Source organism: Sciurus carolinensis, chromosome 18, assembly GCF_902686445.1.
Source record: "Sciurus carolinensis chromosome 18, mSciCar1.2, whole genome shotgun sequence".
NCBI lineage: Eukaryota > Metazoa > Chordata > Mammalia > Rodentia > Sciuridae > Sciurus > Sciurus carolinensis.
The window spans coordinates 537,221-562,149 of NC_062230.1; the positions used below are offsets into that span (position 1 = coordinate 537,221).

Genomic DNA, 24,929 nt, shown 5'->3' on the forward strand with positions numbered 1-24,929 from the left:
TCTTATAGCTTGTAAAACCTCGGCTCTATGAAACCCTTATGGAATGAGTCATTCTGGAAAGTCAAGTTTCTGGATAGAGTTGTCCCAACAAAAGGACCAGATCTTAGTAATTTAGTGTGGAAATTCCTCTGTTCGATCACATACTTGGCCTTCTTGACTAAATTGCTGATCATTATTTCAGTTAATGAAATTTTACTTTATCATCAAAAGAAAATTAATCGTGTGTCATGAAGGAGAGGTGCTAGGGTGTTGGTGACATGGAATAAAAATGTGAGTGTGGGCTGGGTGTGGTGGTGCACGCCTGTAATCCCTGTGGCCGGGAGATAGGAGGCTCGTGAGTTCAAAGCCAGCCTCGGCAACTTGAGGCGTTAAGCAACTCAGTGAGACCATCTCTAAATAAAATACAAAATAGGGTTGAGGATGCGGCTCATGGTCAACTGCCCCTGAGTTCAATCCCTGGTTAAAAATAAACAAACAAAACAACAAAAAAAAAAGCGAATGTGAGAAAAAGCAAAGACAAGAGCAGGAGATGCCTGGCGCTGCACAGGTGTGGACAGAGCTCCTGCGCAAGAACTGTTGGGAGGTGGGGCCGGAGGGGAGCCTCATCCCTGCCCGTCCACACTTGGTCTTGGCCAATGGCCTGGGAACCGGCAGCAGAGATCTTTAAAGATGGTAAAATTTTATTTTTTGTATTGGCACAGAGCAAACATAAAAAAGAAAATGTATATTATTTTTAGCAAAATAAGTGTATCTTAGAAATAGGTTAAAATATACTACCCCTTTATGCATTCTTTACTTGGTAAATATTCTGTAGGAGGGGCACCCAGGGTTTCTGTATTAATTATGTTTTTTAAAAAACCTGATTATTTGGTTTCAAAATTTTTAAATAATCTATAATACCTATAATCAGCTAACTAAAACAGGAAAACAAATGTAAGGAAAAGTTATTTATACGTAAAAAATGTTAAAAGTGAGATCTCATGTTAAGCATTCCCACCACAGTTTAAAAAGTATTAATACGACAGAAAAGGAGAGATGGTGCTTCTCCTCCCCTGTGGAGGACATGGGCGTGGCCGCCTCGGGCCTTCGCTCCATCCACCTTCTGTGGCCTGTTCCATCGTTGGAGATGTGGAGCTACTTTTGGCTGAAGCCAGGCAGGTCAGAGGCTGAGGTGAAAGGGATCTGTGGAGGAGGGGTGCCCACTCTGCGGGCAGTGCTGGTGAGACTTGGTTTGCATCTGCTTCTGACTGACTGCAGGTGAGGCTGGGCAGCAGCGCAGTGGATTGGGTCTAGTGGGTCTGCTCCTCCTCCTCCTACAACCCCGTGCAGTGTCTGCCTCAGGTTTTCAGAATTGCAGAATTGCACAGGCAGCCTAGACAGATGCCTTCCTCCTCCAGCTCTGGACTGAAGTCATCTCCAGTTGAAGGCTGTACTTACAGTAGAGTTAATTACCCCTGATTTCAGTCTACAAACCCCAAACAGGAACACTGCTCACTTTTCTACTTTAGTCATTTCTTTGAAAGTGATCTGTGGCCAGCCAAATCCTATTATATGAAAGTTACTGTTGATGGCACAAATAAGAGCTAAAAATCAGTGTCAAATATGTGGAACTCATATTTTTTATGCTTTTCTTTTGGCCTTATGTAAGTGTGTTACTCTGCAAGAGAATTGACGGATGGGGCTGGACTGTAGCTCAGCAGTGGGATCAGTCCTCAGCATCACATAGAAATAAATAAAAATAAAGGTCTTATGTCTATCTACAACCAAAAAAAAAAAGAGAATCGATGGAGTTGACATAACCTCTGTAACTCATTAAGCAGCAGCAACCCTTCTAGAGTGGTCAAAGGCAGGGGAGGAAAGCAGTCTCTGAGATACTTAGACTCAGAAATTCTTTCAGAATCACAGAATAGGAGCGCCTGGGGCAGGGAAGGGTGGCATAGAACCCCAGTCTTCTTCCCTCGCTCTCATCGGTTACATAGGATCAAGTGACCTGAAGGTCATGAGGCTTGGGTGCCTCACTCACTGATTTTTCTATCACATGACACAGAATTTCTTTCCTAGAAGTAGTGTGTCCTTCCAGTTAGCAGTGCCACAGTGGTGGTCTCCAGCCTCCGCAGGCCCTTGAACCCCAGCCACAGGTCACGTGCCTGGATGCACTGGTAGAGTACCCTACCAACACAGCTCCTAAGGCTGAGTACTACTGGGTCCTTTGGATGCAGCACCTCTCCTTCTCCTGTATAGCTTTGCAGAGACCACCAAGCAAGAGAACCCAGACTCTTTGTTACCTCCGAAATAAGACCTATGGAGATGGAAAAAGCTGATGTGGGGTGTTAGATGACCTGGCCGAGTGGGGATAGCCAGACTTAAATACCTGGGGAAAGAGGCCGGGTGCGTGCAGCCAAAGAGACGCACAGTAGTCAGCTCACCCTCAACCCCACAGGTGCCCAGGAGTGAGACACATCTGGCATTATCAACTGGGGAGGGAGAAGAGGACTGAACTAAAAATGGGAAGAGTCACCCTGGCACCCCCAGCGCGCGTGTGCGCGCGCGCGCACACACACACACACACACACACACAGGAGGAAGCCAACCAGAGAAAATGAGGACACTGAACAGAGGCCTGACTCGGGTGAAAGTCAGAGCCTTAGTGAGTGAGCTCACCTCCGCTTCCACCTCCGCGTCTGTCTGCGCCCAGCCGTGCCCTCCTTCACCCACCTCCTTCTGGTGGGAAATGATGGCCCCTTCTCTAGGTGCTCAGTGACTCAAGAAGAGAACTACCACAGGACACTCAGAGAAGCACCCCATCACAGACACCAGTGGGCCTCAGTTCCTCGCAGCCCACACACTCCAGACCTCAGCAGTGTCTCGGACGAGAGGACCTCAGAGGAAGCACAAAGAATGCATGAGAAAGAAAGCTAGCTCACAGGAACAAGACGCTGCTTTTAAAAATAAAAACCGGGAAGGGTGGGAGGGGAGGGGGGGAAGGGAAAAAATGGCAGAATGAATCAAACAACATTACCCTATGTAAATTTATGATTACACAAATGGTATGCCTTTACGCCATGTACAAATAGAGAAACAACATGTATCCCATTTGTTTACAATAAAAAGAAAAAAAAAAAAAAGAAAAAAAAAATAAATAAAAATAAAAACGGAACCAGAAGACTTGGAAACTAAAAATGTAAGAGCTAAATTAAAATCAGAAGAAGAATTGGAAAAATAAAGCTGAGGAAATATCTTAGAAAGTACAACAAAAATAGCTCATGGTGAAGAAGTTGCCTAGAAAGTGGAATGAAAAAGACGAAGAGATGACTTAGAAAGGGTGAGCAGTGCAGGAACTTAAACCAGAAGGTGCAGAGAAAACGTGAGCAAATCATCAGTTAATAAAAGAACAGAAGGATGTGGGGTGGGGACCACGCTCAGTGATGGAACCCCTGCCTAGAATGTGTGAGGCCCTGGTTGTTTGATCCCCAACACCACACACACACACAACAGCAAAACACCCCAGCAGGCCTGCATCTCCACTAGACTGAGGGAAGAAAATAAGCCCGATTCAAGGCACAGTGCCATGAGATTGCAGATAACTGAAGTGAAAGAAAGGCTTACAAACTGAAAGTCGGGTCTTACATCACTTAGAGAATTGAGTCACAGGGCAAAGCGCTGCCCCCCAAATCCAAGGGAAAGACAAGTGTCAAGAATCACACAGCAGACCCACAGTGTCCTCTAGTAAAGATCTGGGAACAGCCCCCTAGTGTGTCCGACAGGGAGGGGAAAGTGAACATTTTGAAATAAGCTCAGAGTACTCCTGAAGAGTGGACTGCCCTCGAGATGGACTGGCACACGCAGGCAGGCTTGACTTGGGCTTTACTAGGGCTTTACTAGGGCATGGCTGACCTGAAGGCGGCAAATACCCAACTCCAGCCCCCTGAGCCTTTCTGTCTCACCCAAGGAGGCGGTAGGGACCCGGGCAGCACTGGTGAGGGTCCCACCCAGTCAGCACGGTTAAGAGACCTGTGCTATAATCCCACGATGCTAGGATACTCCTCCAACCCGGCCCATGCACGTATGCTAGCAGACCAGTAGGCTCTCCTGTCGTAACAGTGAGTGGCTGAAAGACCTGCAGTTCCTATGCCCTAGTTTAAGGAGTCTCTAGGGAAACTGAAACGAGAGAGATACAAAGCAAGCACACTAAAGGAAGTTTTAGCCTCTGGCACCTTCAGTAGAGTAAACACTGCCTAATTCCAAAATTAAGACAGACATCAAACCACAGATCCCATAGTTCAGAGGATACCAAATAGGATAAATACCACAGCATGTCATATTAAAAACTACAGACAGTCAAAGACGATCTGTGCACACCTGTAATCCCAGCGACTGAAGAAACTGAGGTGGGAGGATTACAAGTTAGAGTCCAGCCTCAGCAACTTACTGAGGTGCTAAGCAACTTAGCAAGACTGACTCAAAATGCCAAGGGCTGGGATGTGGCTCAGGGGCAGAGCACCTCTGGGTTCAAGCCCTGGTACCAAAAAAAAAAAAAAAAAAAAAAAAAAAAGACAATCTTGAAAGAACCTAGAAGTTAAGAAAAGCACCACTTAACTGAGGAAGAAGGGTAAGTTCACGGAAAACAGGTAAGCAAAAGGAGAGAGGGTGCAATAGCTAAAGGACTGAAGGAGAACACCACCCAGCTCAGTTCAGTATCTGGCAGTCACCGTTCAAAAGTGAAGAAGGGCTTTCTCAGGCCAGTAATGGAGTCTCATTGTCACAGTAGACCTGGGAGACAAGTTACAAGGTTCCTCAGAGAGGAGGAATGTGATGTAGGTAAGAACCCAGATCTACTGAACAAGGAAGAGCTCTGGTGAAGGAACCAAAGTTGAATACAGAGCGGTCGTTTTCTGCCTCTTAGCTCATCTGACAGATGACAGCCTGTTCAGAATCGTAGCAGCAGTGGCGCCTGTGTGACTGTAGCTCAGGACAGTGAGTGAAGGCCAGCAGTGTTGTGGGGGCAGGAGAAGCCGGGAGTGCAGTGCTGAGATGCTTCACCACTCGCGGGCAGTGCAGTGTCGTTTGGAAGGGGACAGAGGTGAGTTGTGTATGGATATTGTAAACTCCAGGGCAACAACGCAGGATTTTTTGAAGAGAAATATACTTAATATACTTAAAGAGGAGAGAAAATGGAATCATGAACTGCTCAAGCAAAACCAAAGAAGACAGAAAAAGAGTGAAAAAGGGAAAAAGAAGAGAGAAAAAGTCACCAATGGGAATAGTTGTAAATACAGTAGTTATTGATTCATCATCAGCAATCATTTTAAAAGTGAATGTCCTAGAGCTGGGGATATAATCCAGTTGGTAGAGTGCCTGCCTCCCGTGCACAAGGCCCTGGGTTCAATCCCCAGCCACACACACACACAAAGTGAATGGCCTAAGCACACCAAGTAATAGACGTAGACAGAGTGGATTGAGACACAGAACTCATCTATGTGTTGTTGACAAGAAACTCACTTTAAATAGAGACTTTAAAATATGCCGTGATAACACTAATAGATGAAAGTTGAAGAAGCTATGTTAATTTCAGAAAAAGCACAAAATAACACAAAGAGAATGAAAGAAACTGCAGACTGGGAAACAGTTTTGCAAGTACCCAAGTGATAAAGGACTGTCCTCTGGAAGACACACAGAACTCTTAAAGCTCCAAGATAATAGGACAGCCCCATTGGAAAATGGCCAGGACATCTGAGAAGTTTTGCCAGAGACACACAGATGGAAACTAAGCACACAAAATGTGCTCAGCATAGTGATTAGGGAACGGCAGCTGGAACAGTGCTGAGGCACCCCTGCGTCCCAGTTAGCATGGCCCAGATCCAGAGCACGGACAACGCCAGGCACGGCCCAACAGTCAGAGGGACTCCCCATTGGTCACTCCTGGAATGCAAGGTGGCACAGCCACTTGGAAGTGAGCTTGGCAGTTTCCTGCAAAACTAAACATACTCTTATCATGTGATCCAGCAGTCACACTCCTTGGTGTTAACCCTAAGGAGCTGAAAGTATATGTTCACATAAAACCTACACACAGATGTTTATGACAGCTTCATTCGCCATCACTAAAACTTGGAAGCAACCAGGATGTCTTTCAGTAGGTGAATCAATAGTCAAACTGGTATATCCAGATGTTTGGAATAGTATTCAGGAAAGGAGAGAGCTATCAAGTCACAAAAACCCAAGAACTTCAAATGCATATTGCTAAGTGAAAGAAAGCAATCTGAAAGGCTGCACACCATCTAAATCCAACTCTGTGACACTCTGGAAAGGGCAAAGCTAGGGAAATGGTAAAAAGATCAGTAGGGAGAGGTGAATAGGTGGAATATAGGCTCTTCAGGACATTAGAACTAGTCCGTACAGCATTGCTGATGGGACTGCAAATTAGTACAGGCAATCTGGAAAGCAGTATGAGGATTCCCCAAAGTACTAGGAATAGAATCTCCATAAGACCCAGCTGTCCCACTTCTCTGTATTTATCCATAAGATCTGAAGTCACCACACTGAGGGACACACACACATCAGTGTTGATAGCAGCACAACCTACAATAACCAAGTAATGGAACCAGCCCAGATGTCCATCAACAGACAAATGCATTGAGAAAATCTGGCATGTATACACAATGGAGTTCTACTCAGCCATAAAGAGCAATGGTGTTTGCTGGTAAATGGATGGAACTGGAGAACATCACGGTGAGTGAAATGAGCCAAGCTCAGAAAGTCAAGGGTTCAATGTTTTCTCTTGTATGTGGAAGTTAGGGCAAAGTCAGAGGAAAGGCCTGGGGTGGGGGATCCCATGAAAATAGAGTTGAGGTCAGTGGAGGAGGGGGTTCGAGGGGGAGGGAGCTGGGTGGGAGAAGAGAGGAACCTGCAGTGAATCTGACCGGACTGTCCAATGTACACAGAGTGAATTTCCAATATATACAGAGTGAATTTCACCTTTATATTCATGATGCACTAATTTAACATAAATAAAAGAAAGTTGAGTAGAGGAAAAGGAATAGAGGCAGAGGAAGGGGAGGGAAGGAAGTATTGGGGACTGAATTATAGCAAGTTATAGTCTGTGCATGTATAATTATGTCAAAATGAACCCTGACATTATGTATAACTGCTATGTACTAATGAAAATATTTAAGATATATTGTAATGGCAGATACATGTCCTTTAGCATTTGTCAAAACTCATCAGATGAGCCAGGCATGGTGGCACATGGCTGTAATCCCAGTGGCTTGGGAGGCTGAGGCAGGAAGATCGCAAGTTCAAAGCCCAGCCTCAGCAACTTAGCAAGGCTCTAAGCAACTCAGCAAGACCCTGTCTCTAAATACAACTTTAAAAGGGCTGGGGATGTGGCTCAGTGGTTAAGGGACCCTGGGTTCAATCCCTGGTACAAAAAAAAAAAATCAGAAATACAACATAAAGAGCAAGCCCTGCTATTAACCAGGGACAGTAGCCAATAACAGTATTTCCACGCTGGTCCATTAATCATAACAAATATGCTGCCGTGGCATAAGATGTAAAAGTAGGGGAGCGGGAAGGGGCGGACGTCCACAAGGACTCCGCGCTCTGCTCGGTTTCTCTGTAAAGGGAAGATGCTCTGAAGAGGTTTGTTCTGTGAGAAGACGGGGCTACCACTGTTTTGCAGGGCTGGAGATTGGACCCCGGCCTCCTAATCTACCACATGCAGAGGAGGCAGCTCTCCAGCGTAGAGGCTGGGGTGGGGGTGGGGCTGCCTCCCTGCTTCCCGCCCCCACAGAGCTCTGAGGGCTGGTGAGAGCAGAAGCTCCAAGACTGTTGTTTCCCCAGGGAAGCCGGGGCCCTGGCCTGACTGTGTGTGGGCAGTGTGGCTTAGGAGCTTGTCGGTGGAAAGGGCTCTTTTTCCAGTATCGGCCTTTGTTCCCTGCTGGATACTGAAAGGAGAATACCCCAGGCATCTTCCACTTAAGAAAGAATTAGTCACTTTTATTGATGGCCATGAGCCTGGTGGGTCGCTGTCAGGCCTGACTCAGGTGCACAGAGACATGTGAATTGCCAACTTTGCTCCCCAGCCCCGCCTCCTCTCTGCTGGTCTCCCTCCTGTTGTCACCAGACGCCCTGCTCCTCGTTTTCCCTTTTTCCTCTCTGGCTTCCACTTAGGAGAGACTGCTCTGTACCACCTTGCTTTCTGAGTCTGACTTATTTCACTTGACACAATGCTCTCAAGTTCCAGCCCTCCCCACTTCCAGTTTTAGTTGAGCTTTTATTTGATACCTTGCATTTGTGACTTCACATATTTGGTTTTCTTTTCATCCCTCCGTAGAAGCTTCTCTGAAACTGTCAGTACCTGGAAGATAGATAACATCTACTGTCCCCATGCATTCCCGTCACGCCTTACTAATTCCTTTTGGCAAACCCTAAAAGAGGGAAGACCTGACCAAACCAGTGGTGGCACGAGATGCTGAGTGTGATGTGAGGGGAGCCTGGGCCACGCCTCGGGGCCTTGCTCTGCCTCTGACCGCCTGTGTTCACGGGCCTCTGCCTGCTGTCCAGGAGACACTAGCAGGGGGAGAGACGTGAGGACTCGAGGAAGTCCTTGGGAACCTGGGCCCCTGACCCTGAAGGAGGTGCTGGGGCAGGCCAGCATGGAGCTACTCAGGAAGGGAGGGTCCGGAGAGGGAAGGCAGGTGGAGAGACACTGGACACCCTGTTGCCTGATGGGACGTCTCGCCCCACAGAGGCCCGCACAGTGCGCATCTGCTCCCAGGGCTGGGACCATCTCCAGATGTGGCATTGGGGTAGAGTGAACACGTCTTGGGTGCAAGTTGGTCAAGGAGCAGTTAGGCCGGTGCCCCAGTGACGTGGGACCATTCATGGGGACGAGAAGGATGACAGCTGCTTTTGAGACGCGGGGCAGCCGACCTGCCTCGGCTTTTAGGGCCATACATCTCTGCAAAGATGCCTCCTTTGTTACGTCTGCTCTCTGTTCAGTTTAGTCTCTTCAGCACCATAGCAGAGACCCAAAGATTAGATCAGGTTTGGGGAATTGCACAGAAAAAAGACGGAAAAAAGCACATCATTCTTTGGATCTCAGAAGTAACACAGCTACATTTAGAAGTAGATCAGGCATCTTATGATCAAATAAAAGGGGGACTCCTTTAGGTACGGAGGCCTAGATTCATCATTTAGATTTCTTTGCTCTGGGGACAACCTGATGTCTGTTTTCCCAAGAAATGTCCTTAGTTCCTTGCCACAGTAATCCAGATCGAATGGTTATTAAACTCTTTCAGTGAAATATTTCTCCACTACTTATTGATGTTAATCATTCCCAGGGTTGGATTTAAAATGATTTTTAGTTGTAGATGGGCACGGTACCTTTATTGGCTCTATTTTATTTTATTTATGTGGTGCTGAGGATGGAACCCGATGCCTCACACGTGCTAGGCAAGCACTCCACCACTGAGCCACAAGCCCAGCCCAGATATTTTTAACTCTGGCAACCAGTGTTGAAACAACTAACTCTGTACTTGAACGGTATATGTGTATTTTAGTAAAATTTTAACATGAAGCCACTGACTTGGTTTGCTTACTGAATTTAGTGACTGAAGTGTAACATACAGAGGGGAAAGTGGGCCTTTGTCTCAGCCAGTGATCCTCAAGTGAATACACCTCCCAGCAGCTCCCCGCTCAGTATGCAGAAGGTCCCCACCCTGGGAGGCCGCCCTCCTGCCCGCCCTACCCCAGATCCCGACAGCACCAGAGCCGGGTTGCGCCTTCCCATAAGCCTTGGAGTACTTAACGGAGACCAGCCCATCACACAGTGTGTGCCCCTTGCCAGGTCTGGGTAGCATGGCAGTGGTCCCCCTGGGTTGCTGCCTGGGGCTGAACACAGCACTGCACTCTGCAGCACCATGGTCCTAGCTGGCATCTGAATGGGTGGCCATCCTGGCTCTCTATCTGCTTTACTGACCCGTAGTCTGGTGCGCTGGTGTGGCTGCACAGTTGGTTTGGCTTGCGTGGGTGACTGGTGTGGCCTGGGCACTGCTGAGTACTAACCCTTGGTGTCTGGTGACTGGTGTGGCCTGGGCACTGCTGAGTACTAACCCTTGGTGTCTGGTGACTGGTGTGGCCTGGGCACTGCTGAGTACTAACCCTTGGTGTCTGGTGACTGGTGTGGCCTGGGCACTGCTGAGTACTAACCCTTGGTGTCTGGTGACTGGTGTGGCCTGGGCACTGCTGAGTACTAACCCTTGGTGTCTGGTGACTGGTGTGGCCTGGGCACTGCTGAGTACTAACCCTTGGTGTCTGGTGACTGGTGTGGCCTGGGCACTGCTGAATACTAACCCTTGGTGTCTGGTGACTGGTGTGGCCTGGGCACTGCTGAATACTAACCCTTGGTGTCTGGTGACTGGTGTGGCCTGGGCACTGCTGAGTACTAACCCTTGGTGTCTGGTGACTGGTGTGGCCTGGGCACTGCTGAGTACTAACCCTTGGTGTCTGGTGACTGGTGTGGCCTGGGCATGGCTGAATACTAACTCTTGGTGTCGGTTCTGTACCTCCTGCTGTGTCCTTCATTTTAAGGTGTCTTTGACCTTCTGCAGGCTGTGCATTTCCGGGTCACTTCTACAGTCTGCTTGAAGTTACTTCTCTCCTCTCAAAGAAAAAAACATGCTGGAATGTAACTGGAAATAGTGGAAGGAGAGTGTGTGCATCACCATGTGGAGCCTTCCCAACCCTGAAAGTGCCCTGCCACGTCAGTCAGCTCCTAGCTTCTCTCAGTGTCTTGTAGTTTGCTGTGTAAAGGTCTTACACATCTGGGATCACAGTTAGTCCTAGAGGGTTTTTTAAATTACTTTGTAGTTATTTCTTTTGCTAGAAACATTTTTATATATTGAAAATCACTTTTTATTATAGTAAGTTTTATGAGATTATACATCATTTTAAGAATCATTTACTATTCACATCATGGTGGGAATAATGGGTAAAGTGAGGAACATAAAATTGGATTGTCCCCAGAGTTGCAAGGAAATGCTTATTTCTAAGCAGGAGGGTATTGTGGGCATTGCTGAGGATCTGCTGAGGGCCTGCTGTCTCTCAGCTGGTGTGGCAGAAGCCTGCCCAGCCGACGCACCAAGGGCACTGAGGCAGCCATGGAGCAGGCAGGCCTTGGTCCTGCCCCTTTGGCTGCTCTGAACTCCCCATAAAGGAAGCCGCAACCCAGTCAGTGTTGCAGGTGCCTGAGTGGATGGGCCGGCCTAGGTTTCCTTAAACTCACACGTGCTCTGTTTTCTCAGGTCTACAAAGGAGAATTCCAACTACCTGACTTTCTTAAGGACAAACCCCAGGTACTGTATACTGTATCTGCTTCCTCTTGTATGAGAGATGAGCTCTTGCATCAAAGTAATCTTTCTAAAGACTTTGTAAATTAAAAACAAGAAAATCAAGGAAAGGAAAGAGATAATGATGTGTGCTGTGGTGGGAAGATGAGCATTGGCCCTTGGCGGTTTTAGCAATAATTTAACACAGTCTTGATTTCAGGGAGCTCAGTAGCTTCCAAAACGAGGAGAATACCTTATTGATAACCGAAACCTGTTTGCAAGAGTTCCCAGCAGACCACACGTGAGGGTGCCAGGGCGAATCTGCCCGCCTCCAGATCAGCCTAATGGAAACTAAAATGCACGGCCACCCTGTGTGTCCTCCCCCCACTCACATCCGTGTCCTTCTTTCCTCACCTGGAGCCCGAGGGACCCAAGTCCATGGCCAGGAAGAGTGGCCAGCGTTCGCAGCTTGTTAACTTTTCCTCCTTGGGAAATGGATTCAGACCAGAGTTAAACCTGGTGATGTCATGCTCACTTGCTTTCCACCACGGTTTCCTGAGACTTGAGGAGCAGGAGGGTCATGGCTGATGGGCCAGGAGCAGCTCTCTGGGCATCCCCAGTCCCTGTAGGCAGATGCCCTCCAGCCTCTCCTGCTGCCGTCAGTGCTCAGCTCCATAGTCAGAGCCAGGCAGCCCTGAACTCAGCTCTGGGCTCGTCCAAATGCCACCACCCCAGAGTGACGTGCTGCTCAAAGCAAGCCTGGAATAGACAGCTGCCTACTGAGAAAGGCCCGTCCCACACCACAGAGGTCACAGGAAGCCACTGATCATGGATACCTGTTGAGAATTTCAGAGTCTTTTCGAGGCATATTCTTTTTAAAAAATATTTTTAGTTGTAGATGGACACAATAACTTTATTTTATTTTTGATGTGGTGCTGAAGATGGAACCTAGTGCTAGGCAAATGCTCCACCACTGAACCACAACCCAGACCTCGAAGCTGGGTTCTTGTTACCATATATTTAATGAAGTTCATCCATCCATTCATTTCCTTTATTCAGTAAATGCTTACTGAGTGTCTATTATACGTGAGAAATTGGAATATATCCTTTGGAGTGTGAGGAAAAAGAAAGATCTTCTCAAACCCCTGTTTTATCTGGAAAGCTTTGATCAACTTCCACATAGAGGTGTGCAGGGCTATGGGCCTGATGGACTCTCACTCCAAGGCTGCAAAAATCTGAGCCAAAGACGAATCCAAGAGGCAGTCCTGAAGGAATGTCAGACCCAAGGCTGGTTTGGATAAGTGTGAAGGAACCAGGAAAGGGAATTTGAGACTAAAAGTAAAGGGACATCCTGGCCCACAGCACGTGAAAGTCGTTTGCAGGAGGATCGTGGACCTAACTGTGAAAGACAGAATAATGAAGTTGCTAGAAGACGATGCAGTAGAATCATCTTCATGACCTGCAGAGGAAAAGATTTCTTAAGCAAGTCTAAGAGGCACTGATCATGAGGCTGGGCTGGGGCTCAGTGCTGCAGTGCTCACCCAGCACGTGGGAGGCGCTGGGTGTGAGACTTAGCACCACATAAAAATAAATGGATGAAGGTATTGTGTCCACTTACAACTAAAAAGTATGTTTTGAAAAAAGCACTGATCATCAGTTTAAAGATGGTAACATGGGCTGGGGTTGTGGCTCGGTGGCGAGCCCTTGCATGGCACGTGGGAGGGCCTTCTTGGCACACACACAAATAAACAAAAGCCCATCGACAACTGAATGATATATTTAAAAAATTGAGAATATGCATTTATTGAAAATCATAAAGAATAGTAAGCCTTAAGTAGGAAAAATATTTGAAACAAAGGACTCGCCATAGAATATAGAGAATTCCTATGAACCAATATGAAAAGATTTTAAAAATTGGGTGAAAGGCTTGGCAGCCACTTGGGAGCCCCTACCACGGTTAGTTTTATTTAGCGCAGTTCATATGTAAACTCACACATTTAGAAAAGGTCAAATGAGGAAGCAGAAGCCCACAGAACGTGGGCGTGGCAGTCGACTAGAATGGCTCTGGCTTGGAGCCCTGAGCCTGCGGCGGGCGCGGTCAGGACCAGGTTGGGTTTGGGAGGGCCCTGGGCAAGCTGCACCTGTGTGTCCAACAGGAGGCTCCCGGCTGCAGCACCAGGGTTTCAGTCAGGGTCATCCTGCAGGGCACCTGGAGGTCAGGCTGGCCCAGAGCTGCCCCATGACCACTGGGTTGGTCTTTCTGGTGACCAGTTCTCGTCCTGAGTCATCTCACTTCTCAGCACGAGCTCAGGAGTAACACACACACTCCTGTCACTTGGGGACTTCCAAGGATTCGGTCTCCCTCTCTGGAACCAGGGGAGGCCGGTCAGATGCTTTGCTGTACAACAGTTGCAGGCTGTTTATTTGAAATCTGGGCACAGAGCCTGCAGGCCTGCCCGACATTTCAGTGGGAACAGACACTGTGTGCCAGTCTACTTCAAGGACTTTAAAACGTCCTTTTTTCCCTCAACAGACCGAGCAAGCGGAGTAGCAGAGTCTGGAACCTCCTTCACCCCTGGAGGTGAGTGTCGGGCCTCACTTGTGGGTTCTGGGGTTTCCCCCTGCGGCTTTTGCAGGAAGCAGTGTCACCAGGTGGAGAGCCCAGCTCTGGAATCAGGCTGCCTGGGCTGGTACCCTGGCTCTGTCACTTACTGTGTGGCACTGAGCAAACTACTTAGCCTCTCTGTGTCTTAGTTTCTTCATCTATAAAACAAAGAGCTGAAGATACAGCGCAGTGGTAAGAGTGCTTGCCCAGCACGTGTGAGGCCCTGGGTTCAATCCCAGTACCACCAAAAAAAGAGTGCCATCTGCAAGATGCAGAGATCAGTGGTTATGATGTCTTCAGAGCCCGGCGTGTGGCGACACACAGAGTGGGGTGTTCCCCTCACCTGAGGGTTAACGAAAGTGTCAGCTGAAAGGGACCTGAAGACAGACAGGCCCATTCACGTTTTCCCAGAGGGAGAGGCCACCAGGCCGTCACCCAGAGCAACAGGAGCCTCGTGCTGAGGAACACCTGTGCTGACTCAGGCTTCACCCACTGCCCCTGCTGCTGCCCTCTGCTGGACCTGGAAGTGTGTGTGTGTGTGTGAGAGAGAGAGAGAGAGAGAGAGAGGAGAGGAAGGAGAGAGGAGAGAGAGATGGAGAGAGAGGAGAAAGAGATGGAGAGAGAGGAGAGAGAGGGAGAGGAGAGAGAGAGGGAAAGAGAGAGAGAGAAGAGAAAGAGAGGAGAGAGGAGAGGCGGGAGAGATGTTTTTGCTGTTTTTTGTTTCAAGATTGCCTTGACACTTATTTTTTGTGAGACAGGATCTCACTGCCAAGTTTCTGCAGCTGGCCATGAGCTTCGGTCCTCTCCCCCACTGTCCTCGGTGGCCGGGGTACGGGCCCGTGCCACTGCGCCTGGCCCTTGCTCGCTGGGTGTCACGTGCTGTCTCGGGTCCCTGGTGATGCGGAGTGTGAGCTGGCCAGCGCGCCTCCCCGACCTCGGTGCCGAATGCTGTGCATCCCCAGGTCACTGTGTGGCGCTGTCTGAACCTCGCTCCAGGTGGAGCTGCTCCCCTTGCTTGCCCTGAATGGCGCGCCTGCACCCCAGGTCCCTTGGAGCCCAGACAGCTTCTCTCAGGAGCCTGAGTGTGCTCTGTGGTTTTCCGAGCTGGATTCGTTGTTTGGCTGGTTGGTTGGTTTTGATACTACAGATTGAACCCGGGTGCTCAGCCACTGAGCCACGTCCCCAGCCCTTTTTAGTTTTTATTTGAGACAGGTTTTTGGTAAGGGTCTTACTTTGGTTTAGGGTCTTACTAAGTGGTTGAGGCTGGCCTGGAACTTGTGATCCTCCTGCCTCAGCCTCCCCAGTCACTGGGATTACGGGTGTGCACCCCTGCACCTGGCCTGATTTTTGCTTTTATTTTCATTTTCTGTAAGAACCGTGTACTGAGTGCATACTCTAGACCAGGCATAGCGTATGCACATGCTCCATGGTTTATTTATTTATGTGTCATGTTCAGTAACATAAGTGCATGATACATATGATTTCATTCAGTTCTCAAAGCACCTGGCAGGAAACGCACCATCCCTGTTGTTGTAGAGGAGAAAGCCGAAGCTGAGTGAGGGACTGAGCGGGGTCTTTGTGAGTGGTGTGTGTGGGCTGTAAGGGTGGGAAGCCCTTGAGAGCTGCCTGTGTTACAACAGGTCTGGAGTCAGGGCTGCCTTCTTGCCAAGGTGCGAATGCGAGTGTCACCAGCCTCCTTTGCACTTCCCTGGGGCACGTGGATCCTGGTGTCAGGCTGGCATACGTGGCAGCAGTCCTAGGCCTCGGATGAGCCTTCACCCAGGTGGCCTCAGAGTCCAGAGGGACACGCCAGCCCTGCCGGCACTACAGGGCCTCCCTGATGGGCCGGCTGGTGTGTCGCGCGTTGACCCAGCCCTCAGGGGCCTCCCAGGCAGCGCTTGCCCCTGGCCTGCTGACTCAGGCCTGTAGGTACCTGGAGGGGGCCCAGGAAGCATCCTGGGACACGCCCGCGCCTGGTCTCCTGGGCGCCTCGACAGGATGGCGCAGCCGTGCCTATGCCTCCTCTGCGGGGTCCTGGTGTGCGCGTTGCCAGAGAGCGAGGCCGTGGTGCTGACCTCGGCAGCCTCGCCTTGCGACCACTGCCTGCTTGGCACAGAAGCCACCTGCAGGTGTCTGAGCGTCACAGGCTGAGGGACAGGTGTGCTGGGGCAGCGCTGCGGAAGCAGTTGGGAGGAGGCTGCGGTGCCGGGGAGCAGCGACTCCCACCTGACCTCTGTCTCTCTGTCTGCCTAGGAGAGCCGCAGACCAGTGGAGCGCAGCCCTCGCCGAAGAGCCCAGGGACCGCGCTCCTAGCACTGCTCCTGTCCTCAGCTCTCTGAACGATTCCAGACTCCTTCTCGAGGGAGCTGGAAAAGGCACCCGTGAGCACAGTGGGCAGCCCGTGTTGGGTGGCCCGAGCTCGTCCCGTGTTGTGAGAACACTTGTGCCTGTTTAAGTGTATTGATGTGGATAATATTAAATACCTTAATTATTTAAGTAATTCATCGTACTGTTTCTGAGAAGTTGGGAAATTACTGTATACATTTACAGCTTAATGACTTTTGTATTTTATTTTTCAAAATAAAAGCTTTGAACGTGAGGTGTTCTGGTGGCCTGCTTCCGTTAGCGCCGCAGAGCTGGCCCTGGGAGCCGTAGCCCGCCTGCAGGCCTCCCTGGCCGTCCTCCTCTCCGAGCGGAGTTCCGCCAGTGATGTCACAGAGACCTGCTGCCCACGCCCGTGCGGTGTCCATGTCCTGCTCTTCTCCCCGCGGCCGCTGTGTTTGGGTAGAGAGTCGGTGCTCCCAGGAGGCTGGGCAGAGCGCTGCTGAGCCAGGTGTCTCCCCCACCCAACGCCACCCAAGCCCGAGGCGAGGCTGGTCTTGGCCCCCTCATCCTGCCTATGCTTAAGGTCTTGGGTCCTACCTCCAGTGCTTCCTGAGTCCGTCACTTCCTTCCACCTCCTCGCCCACCTGACCTGGCTCAGCCCAGCTGGTGCCATGCAGAGCCCGCGTCCAGCCAGACCCCAGTGTCATCCTGCTCGACTCCTGCCCGTCCCCTCAGTTTAAATGAGTATGGCTGCCGAGCCATCAGGGTGGTGCTGGTTTAAGTCGCCCTGCTCAGATGCCTGGTGCTCCTGTCTGAACCTCAGACCTCTGCAGGCGAGGGCCTGGCCGCGCCTGCGGATGCACCCTTGCTCCTGGCCATTCCTCCTTCCTGCTTCTGTCAGTGGCTGGCAGCTGCCCCACCCACACCTGGAACCCCAGCCTCGCCCGTTCTCACTTGCTCAGGCATCCTAGTCATCTGCTGTGAATCCCAAGTGCCACTCAGACACCTTCAGCATAACGTCACAAACACGCTGCCCCCCTCCACCCCACCCATGGGGAAGAGGCCACCTCCCCTGGGGGCCTCCCAGAGTGCAGGGAGCATCTCCAGGCATAACTGCCGTCCCAGTGCTTGCCCCTGAGGAGCACCTGCTTGGTGCTCCCCACCCTGCCCACCCTGGAGAACCCGCTGTCTGCGGATGGGAGTGTATCAGAGGAGAAAGGCAGGGAAGCAGGGAGCGACTCCATGACCCTGCCACTCCCAGCAGCCTCTGAGTGGACGCTGCGCTTCCTCGCCCACTGATCTCCTGCAACACAAGGTCTCATGTTTCTTATGGTCAGAACATGGTTTTTTTTTGTTGTTGTTTTAAATACATTTATTAGTTATTGATGGACCTTTACTTTTTATTATGTCTATGTGGTGCTGAGAATCAAGCCCAGTGCCTCACACATGCTAGGTGAGCACTCTGCCACTGAGCCACAGCCCAGCCCTGAACACGTTTTCCTGAGCGCTATGAGGAAAGCCCTTCTGATACAGAAGGCACACGAGATCAGCTTCGGCGTCTCGTGAGGGTGACTATATTTGTGAATCACAGGATCTGGAGAACCCAATGGAACCCTGCACAGAAGAAAGAGAGCTGGAGCAAAGGGGAGACCAGGGTCTGCAGTCAGTCATGGAGCAGGGAGAGTGAGGAGGCTGCCAGCCTCAGTGGCCCACCTGTCATCCCAGCAGCTCAGGAGGCTGAGGCAGGAGGATCGTGAGTTCAAAGCCAGCCTCAACAACTTAGTGAGGCCCTTAGCAACTCAGCAAAACCCTGTCTCTAAGTAAAATATAATAGAGGGCTGGGGATGTGGCTCAGTGGTTAAGCGCCCCTGGATTCAATCCCTGGTACCAAAAAAAAAAAAAAAAAAGAGTGAAAGGTACGACCTCAGGTACCATTTAGTTAAGCAGTCGCTCTAGAATCAATTGCCAAGAGCTTCTCAAGGTCCAGGCCCACTGCTAATGCTGCACATGTTTAAAGTGTTTTGATTCTTCCAAGCACTCTCTTGGGTAAATACTATTACTACACAGCAGAACTGGTCATTGACTCAGGAAGTAAAGTACTTTGCCAGTAAGTGACGGGGCCGGTAAGTGACGGGGTCAGAATACAAACCCAGGCAGCCTGGCTCCAGAGTGTCCGCCTTAACCATTACTATACCCCTCAGTGATCATCTTGCAAAGAATGGGAGCCATCATTAGTGCTGAATGACAACTTGCTAAGTACCCCCCTTGGACTTAGTAATTTGGTAGGCATAATTGTGTGTGCCAAGAAATGTCGGCAGGTCACTGCCCTTGGGACTTCATGATCTTTGTGAGGTTGAAAAAGATGTACATGGAACCCTTATTCCAAGCACTGCCTCATGAAATGCCTGGTCCTGCCTACCAACAGCGGGTGGGTGATGGAGAAGATGCGCTGGATGCCCGCTGGGCTGTGGGTACAGCTCCACGGTAGAGTGCCTGCCTCGCGCTGTCGAGGTCCCGGCTTGTCCCCAGCCCCACACAGAAAAACGAGCCGGCAAGACTGTTCAGCTTTGCCTCAAAAGCTGCCTGTCTGAGGAGCTGGACATCCTGGGACTGCCTGGACTTCCGTCCTGGTAAAGCGGTGTTTTCAGGGTGGGGTTTGTTTTCCTGCTATGTTGTCTCTCCCTGCCCGCCCCACCGGCCTCCATCTGAGCAGAACGCAGAGTCATTCTGAACCCGGTCATTCTGAACCCGGCCAAGGTGGCCGTTTTCATCCTTTGTTGTCTTGACAAAGCAGTTTATTATTTTAAATGTTGGGTGTGTGTGTTTGATCTTGATAGAAAAATCAGTAACTTCTATTACCCTCTGGAGTTTGTGGATGATCACTGAAGATCCAAAACTGAACAATTTTCACAGTGCAACTACTGTAGGAAAGCAGCCTCCTGGCCTTGCCAAGGAGGCTTAAAATGCCCTCTGCTGGCCCAACGCGGAAGGACGGCAGGACCTGGGGAAAGGTGCAGTGGAGAGGAAGGACACCGGCCCTGTGTGTGTGCAGCGCCCCTGCCGTGCACTTCTGCAAAGTCTGGAAGCAAGCGGCCATGCCTGCAACTGGCGGGGCATCAGGTCCCCGGCGGTGGACTGCTGCGGCCGACAAATGTGAAAATAAACACCGACTACCAATAAAACAAACGATGATGGAGGAAATTACCGAATGAGAATATTCATGATAGAGTGAGAGTTTGAAGTCAAAAGCTGTTCAGTACGGACTCACTTTTGTTCTATCTTGGTTTTTTGGAGGCAGGGGCTTGCTTACTTGCCCAGGTTGACCTCAGATTCTCTTTCCTCCTGGCTCAACCTCCCTGGTCGCTGGAACTACAGGCATATGGTATCATGTCCAGCTCTGAACTCATTTTTACTTCTAAAGAACTGATAGAAAAATAAGTAGAATTACTAAACCAATATCCCACTGAAAATGCTTGTCCCAAAACATTAGTAATGGCATCTCTTCATGGGTACAGGTGCACATTTTGTTTTCTTCTGTTTACCTCTTTTTTAAATGTACTACCATTGACATAAACTACTTTTGGAAAAAAGTAAAAGAAATGAGGGAGTCTTTTAAATAGAAGAAAGAAAAGCATCCTGAGATGGAACCCTTTAATCTTATAGATATAAAAGTGGGTTTTTGCATGATACTGTGACTTACCCAAGGCTATACATCTAGCTGGATCAAACATTAACTCTCAACTTATTATTTTCTAAGGACTCTCATTATTTAGTCAAAAATTAGTAACATTCATAATCTCAAGATTTGGTTCTTAGTCAGGCATGGGTGGCATGTGCCTGTAATCCTAGTGGCTCGGGAGACTGAGACAGAAGTATGAGTTCAAAGCCAGCCTCAGCAATGGCGAGGTGATAAGCAACTCAGTGAGATTCTGTCTCTAAATAAAATACAAAATAGGGCTGGGGATGTGCCTCAGTGGTCAAGTGCCCCTAAGATCAATCCGTGGTACCCGCCCCCCCCAAAAAAAGATTTGTTTTTTTGTTGAGTGCAGTGGCACATGCCTGTAATCCCACAGCAACTCAGGAGGCTGAGGCAGGAGGATTGCAGTGATAGAGCACCCCTGTATTCAATCCCCAGTACCAAAAAAAAAAAAAGACTTGACTCTTTACTGTTCTTCCAGAATGAATGATTGGAACTTGACTCGGATGAAGCAGAGCATCCACTCTTAAGACATATAGATGGATCTGATTTGAAAAGATCGCAGTGAGGTTGGGATTTGCTTCTCCTGCTCAGGGCCTGGCAGACTACAGCCAGAGCCAAACACGGCCATACCTACTCATTATGCCTTGTCTGTGGTTACCTTCCTGATATAATGACAGAGTTGAGTGGTTGAGACAGAAGCCACATGACTTGCCATCAAGCTTTTGCGGAACATTTTCAGACCCCACTCTAAGGGATTATTTTAGTCCTGCATCGCCTTGGGGCCTGTGGCCAACTAAGGGAGCTCTCATATGGCAAATCAAACAGGTGTCAGAACTCCGAAGGTGGAAGCCCACACAGCCCCCATCTCTATATTGCCTCTGAAGGAAGCAGGCCCGTCCGGCCTCAGAGCCAGTGCAGCTTCTAAGCAGGTAGCAAGCCTGGGAGGAGAAAGGCTGCGGAACAGTGTAGAGGCCCCAAAGGTGAGCACATTAGGAGAGGAGGCCACGCTATCAGTGTGCAGGGGACTTGGTTTCAGCTCAATGCTTTTTCCGTTTGATGGGACTGCACTGAGGTTGCAGACACTGCAGCTGGGTGTGCTCACACTGAGCCAGCCAACTAGAGGAGATGCACATGAAGGGCCTGGGTTGAGAGGGACCTCTGAGCAAGGGGCTCCCGTAGCCTGGGCTACCAGTCAGGTCCCACCACGTTTCTGGAGTGACCTGAAGAGGGCTCACGAGGAGACCAAGGATGAGAAAGCAGCACAAAATATCAGGCAGCTGTGAACCCTTGACCCACATCCACATGGTACAGCTTCCATGGACATTCAGAAAGTGGTTTTGCATGTATAGTTTATGCTATTTTTGTTTTATTTTAATTAAATAACGAATGAAAATATAAAACAATAGTCATCAAGAGTCTACACATAGGGAACACTTAGGAGCCAGTGTCCTCTAGCACAATGAAGATATCCAAGGTGCCAGGTGTAGTGGTGCACACCTGTAATCCCAGCAACTCAGGAAGCTGAGGCAGGAGTATTGCAAGTTCAAGGCCAGCCTCTGCAACTTAGAGACCCTGTCTCAAAAATTTAAAGGGCAGGACATAGCTCAGTGGTAGAGCAACCCTGGATTCCATCCCCAGTATGGAGGGGGTAGGGGGAAGAGGGAGAAGCCCCTTCCCATCAGCCCAGCCTGCTGTTATCCTGGAATTCCCTAGTGCTGCTGAGAGCCACAGCAAAAAAGAAAAGTTTTAGCACTTGCAGGTCCTGGCTTGTCAGTGGAAGGAATAAGAAGCACCATCCCAACTCAATTTTTGCCCTCAAATCCCACATGCATCCATATGCTTCTGGAAGGTTAGTCGGCCATGGAACTAGGGTTCGGCACTCTAGCCTATGTGCACTGTTGACAGTGGGTCAGAAGAGGGTGAGGAGCCAACCTGAGCTGCCAGCTCTACTTACCTCGCAGACAGTGGGGGAAGAGGAGCTGCAGAGCAGGAGTGGGTGGCAAGTGGGTGGCAAGTGGGCGCAGCAGGGCTGCGGGAGCTGAGCTCCTAGCCATGTTCCATGCCTTGGAATCTTCTAGCATGCCACCTCCTCCAGAACCTGGAGAGCACAGGGAGTCTGGGCCTCTGACTCCACCTTCTCAATCTCGATGCTTCTCCTTTGGTCTGTCATGGACAAAGTACAAGAAACTGGGAGGATCTGAGGGGAACTCCTTAGGGAGACACATAGTGGGAAGATCATGCACTAGTTTTGGACATAAGAACTTTGGAGGCCTTTGGGGACATCAGAGCCGTCAAGTAGGCAGTACTTCAAGGGACGAGGATCTGAAGGTCAGGAGGAAACGTGGCAATCTTCACTGTAAAGAGACGCTCTCTGCGAGTGTCTGTGCAGTGAAGCAAGCCAAGGACTAATTCTGGGCTCCGACACCTGAAAACACAAGAGAGAAGGTGACCATCCTGGAGCTGGAAAGAATGGAGAGAAGAGGGGAGCCCAAGGGGTTGTAGACTGCAGAGGAGAAGGGGTTGCAAGAGAGACTCCTCTAGAGAGGGCCATCGGTCTGGCCACGGGGAAGGCCCTCTGGGACATGGCCTTCAGCACGTGGAAGTGGCAATCAGCAACCCAGACTGCACCAGGAGGCAGGAGGTAGGAAGCCAGTGTGAACAAGGGCGTGATGTTCCACCTGGATGCTGCAGGATCCAGGAAGCTTTTGCTTTTTATAATGGAGGAAGTGGCACATGAATGAAATAGGCCTTAACAACAGCGACCAAATGAGATAGAGGACTGGACTTTCAAGGGAAGGGAGGGTGGGCGCTCAGAGCATGTTCCATCCTGGAAAAGCAAGCAAGACCCTCCAGTGAGAGGAATCAGCCTCAAGCCCAGCAAAGAGAACCCTCTTCCTCCTGGGCTGGGAGACTGCAGACAGAGGCACCTGCAGGTGAGATGCGAGGAAGCTGGCAGTCGCCTGTGTCGGGTGACCTCCATTCCTCTACACACCAAAACCAAGTTGCCATTTCCCAGGGGAGAGGGCTCCCGGAGCGAGGAGGGGTCCTGAAGAGGGGTTGGGTCAGAAATAGGAAGGGGAGCTATGTTGTAGCCAGTGGTGCATCTACAGAGCCCGAAGTTCCTGCTGCAGTGGTGCCTGCCCAGAGCGGGACCTGGGGGTCTGAAGCGTCACCCAGCTCGCAGCACCATCAGGCTCAGGCGCTGGAGAAGGCAGAGGGAGGCAGGAAGACGTTCCCAGGGAGGTGCTGGGGTGGATACTCGGCAGGGCCTTAGAAGGACAGGGTAAACAGCTGAGTGGCGAGAGCCCTGAGCTTCCACAGGGGCGGCAAGGGCCTGCCAGTCTGAAGGACTCTGCAGCCTTGCCCGAGGCTGACGGGGGTTGGGAGCAGGATGAAAGGCTAGTCTAGGGATCAAGATGGAGGTGTCAGGAGTCACACTAGCACTCGGGGCTGCGAGCCACACCCAAAGGCAGTGCTTCCTCCCCTCACTGGGAGGCTGTTCCTCCTCTCTCTTCAGAAATGAGGGCCCAGGGGCTGGGGTTGTGCAGTGCTAGAGCGTGTGCTTGGCAGGAGCGGGGCCCTGGGTGTGGTCTCCAGGACAGCAAGGAAGGAAGTCCCCATAGAGAGCTTCAGAGGGGCGTGACAAGAGCTGACATAAAATGCAGAATGGCCTGTGACATAAGTCTGCACGTAGCGCAGAACAACACGGCAAGTAGCTCTTCATCAGAGCAGCAAGGATTAAGTCATTCCATTCACTTCAAGCCCCAGACAGACTCAAGCTGCGTTGCTCAGAATGGGCAGCTGGGTGGTTCACCTTGGAAAACAACTGATCATCAGAAGGACGGGCACAGTGGTGACCGCTGGGAGCAGGCTGTCTTCCACCGCCTTCCTCCTGGTGGACCTGGGCGCGGCCGCATTCTGTCCCTGGCTGGGTGGTGGTCAGTGTGTCCTCTATAGTTTTCCCTCCAACACGCACACACAGGTTTGCACTTTTGAGTACTAAACGCAGCATACACACCATGGTGGCCTCATGGGGGATGCCACTGGAGCCATTCCTGCTGGTGGCGGGAGCCAGGTGCCTTTCATGGGCTGGGGGCAGGTGGTCCATGGGTTTGCCATATTGTAGATTGACAATAAGCTTTCATATGTCTAAAATATTGAAATCAAAATTACAATAAAGAGAAGGTAAGTGGAATGATATTTTTTCTGTTTTCATTTCTTGTTAAAATATTCAATAAATTAAAATTAGGATAGAAAATCAGGGGCTGAATCAGCACTTCAAAGACTTGCTGACATACAAAAGTTCTTTTCTAAAAGAATGCTTTCCTTGTGGGGCATGGCAGAAAGCAGATACCGAGTCCAGTGGCCCATCACAAGACTAGCCCTGGACCCCTCCTCTGGTTGGGTTTTGGAGAAGTCAGCCCCAGGCTGTACCCACTTAGGATCTCAGAGAGGCTGCAGTCTCTGGTGGGTGTGTTCTACCCAGGCCTCCCTAAAAAAGGCTCCCAGATGGGGCTGGGGATATAGTTCATTTGGTAGAGTGCTTGCCTTGCAAGCATAAGGTCCTGGGTTCAAATCCCCAGCACCACACACACACAAAAAAAGGCTCCCGTATCCCTGTTGCCCTCCTGAGAGCTGGCTTGGACATCCTTTGCTGCCTGCTACAGACTTCTCATTCTCTCAGCAAGCCCTCATTCCAGCTGCTGACCTTGGATTTCCCCAGGATGAGTAAATGAAACCAAATGGGAAACTACAGTCCTAACAGAAATCCTCAGCAGACATGGAAAACGAGAACTCCAGCACATTTCAGCAACATGAGACTGCACAGATTCCCTCCTCCCACTCTGAGCCTCTTCATGCAGCCTTGCTTTCAGGTGTCCAAACAAGGTCTCCCTGCTGGACCCTGAGTTGTGTGGGGGTTCTGTTTTAGTTGTAGATGACACACACTTTTATTTTTATGCGGGGCTGAGGATCA

The 24,929-nt window shown here is 50.1% G+C and overlaps 1 protein-coding gene across 4 annotated transcripts in view; it reads left to right on the plus strand.

Annotated features, from left to right (window-relative positions):
• Tpst1 (tyrosylprotein sulfotransferase 1) overlaps positions 1-16,528 on the plus strand; it is a 90,618-nt gene extending 74,090 nt beyond the window's left edge. For 3 of the 4 annotated variants that reach the window (XM_047533838.1, XM_047533836.1, XM_047533839.1), the window contains 3 exons: positions 11,301-11,351; positions 13,858-13,905; positions 16,183-16,528. In XM_047533838.1, coding sequence (XP_047389794.1) covers positions 11,301-11,351; positions 13,858-13,905; positions 16,183-16,384 — 301 coding nt within the window. In that variant the 3' untranslated portion in view covers positions 16,385-16,528. The remainder of the gene's footprint in view (positions 1-11,300; positions 11,352-13,857; positions 13,906-16,182) is intronic. The other variant, XM_047533841.1, reaches the window with a different exon arrangement.
• Positions 16,529-24,929: the final 8,401 nt, after the last annotated feature.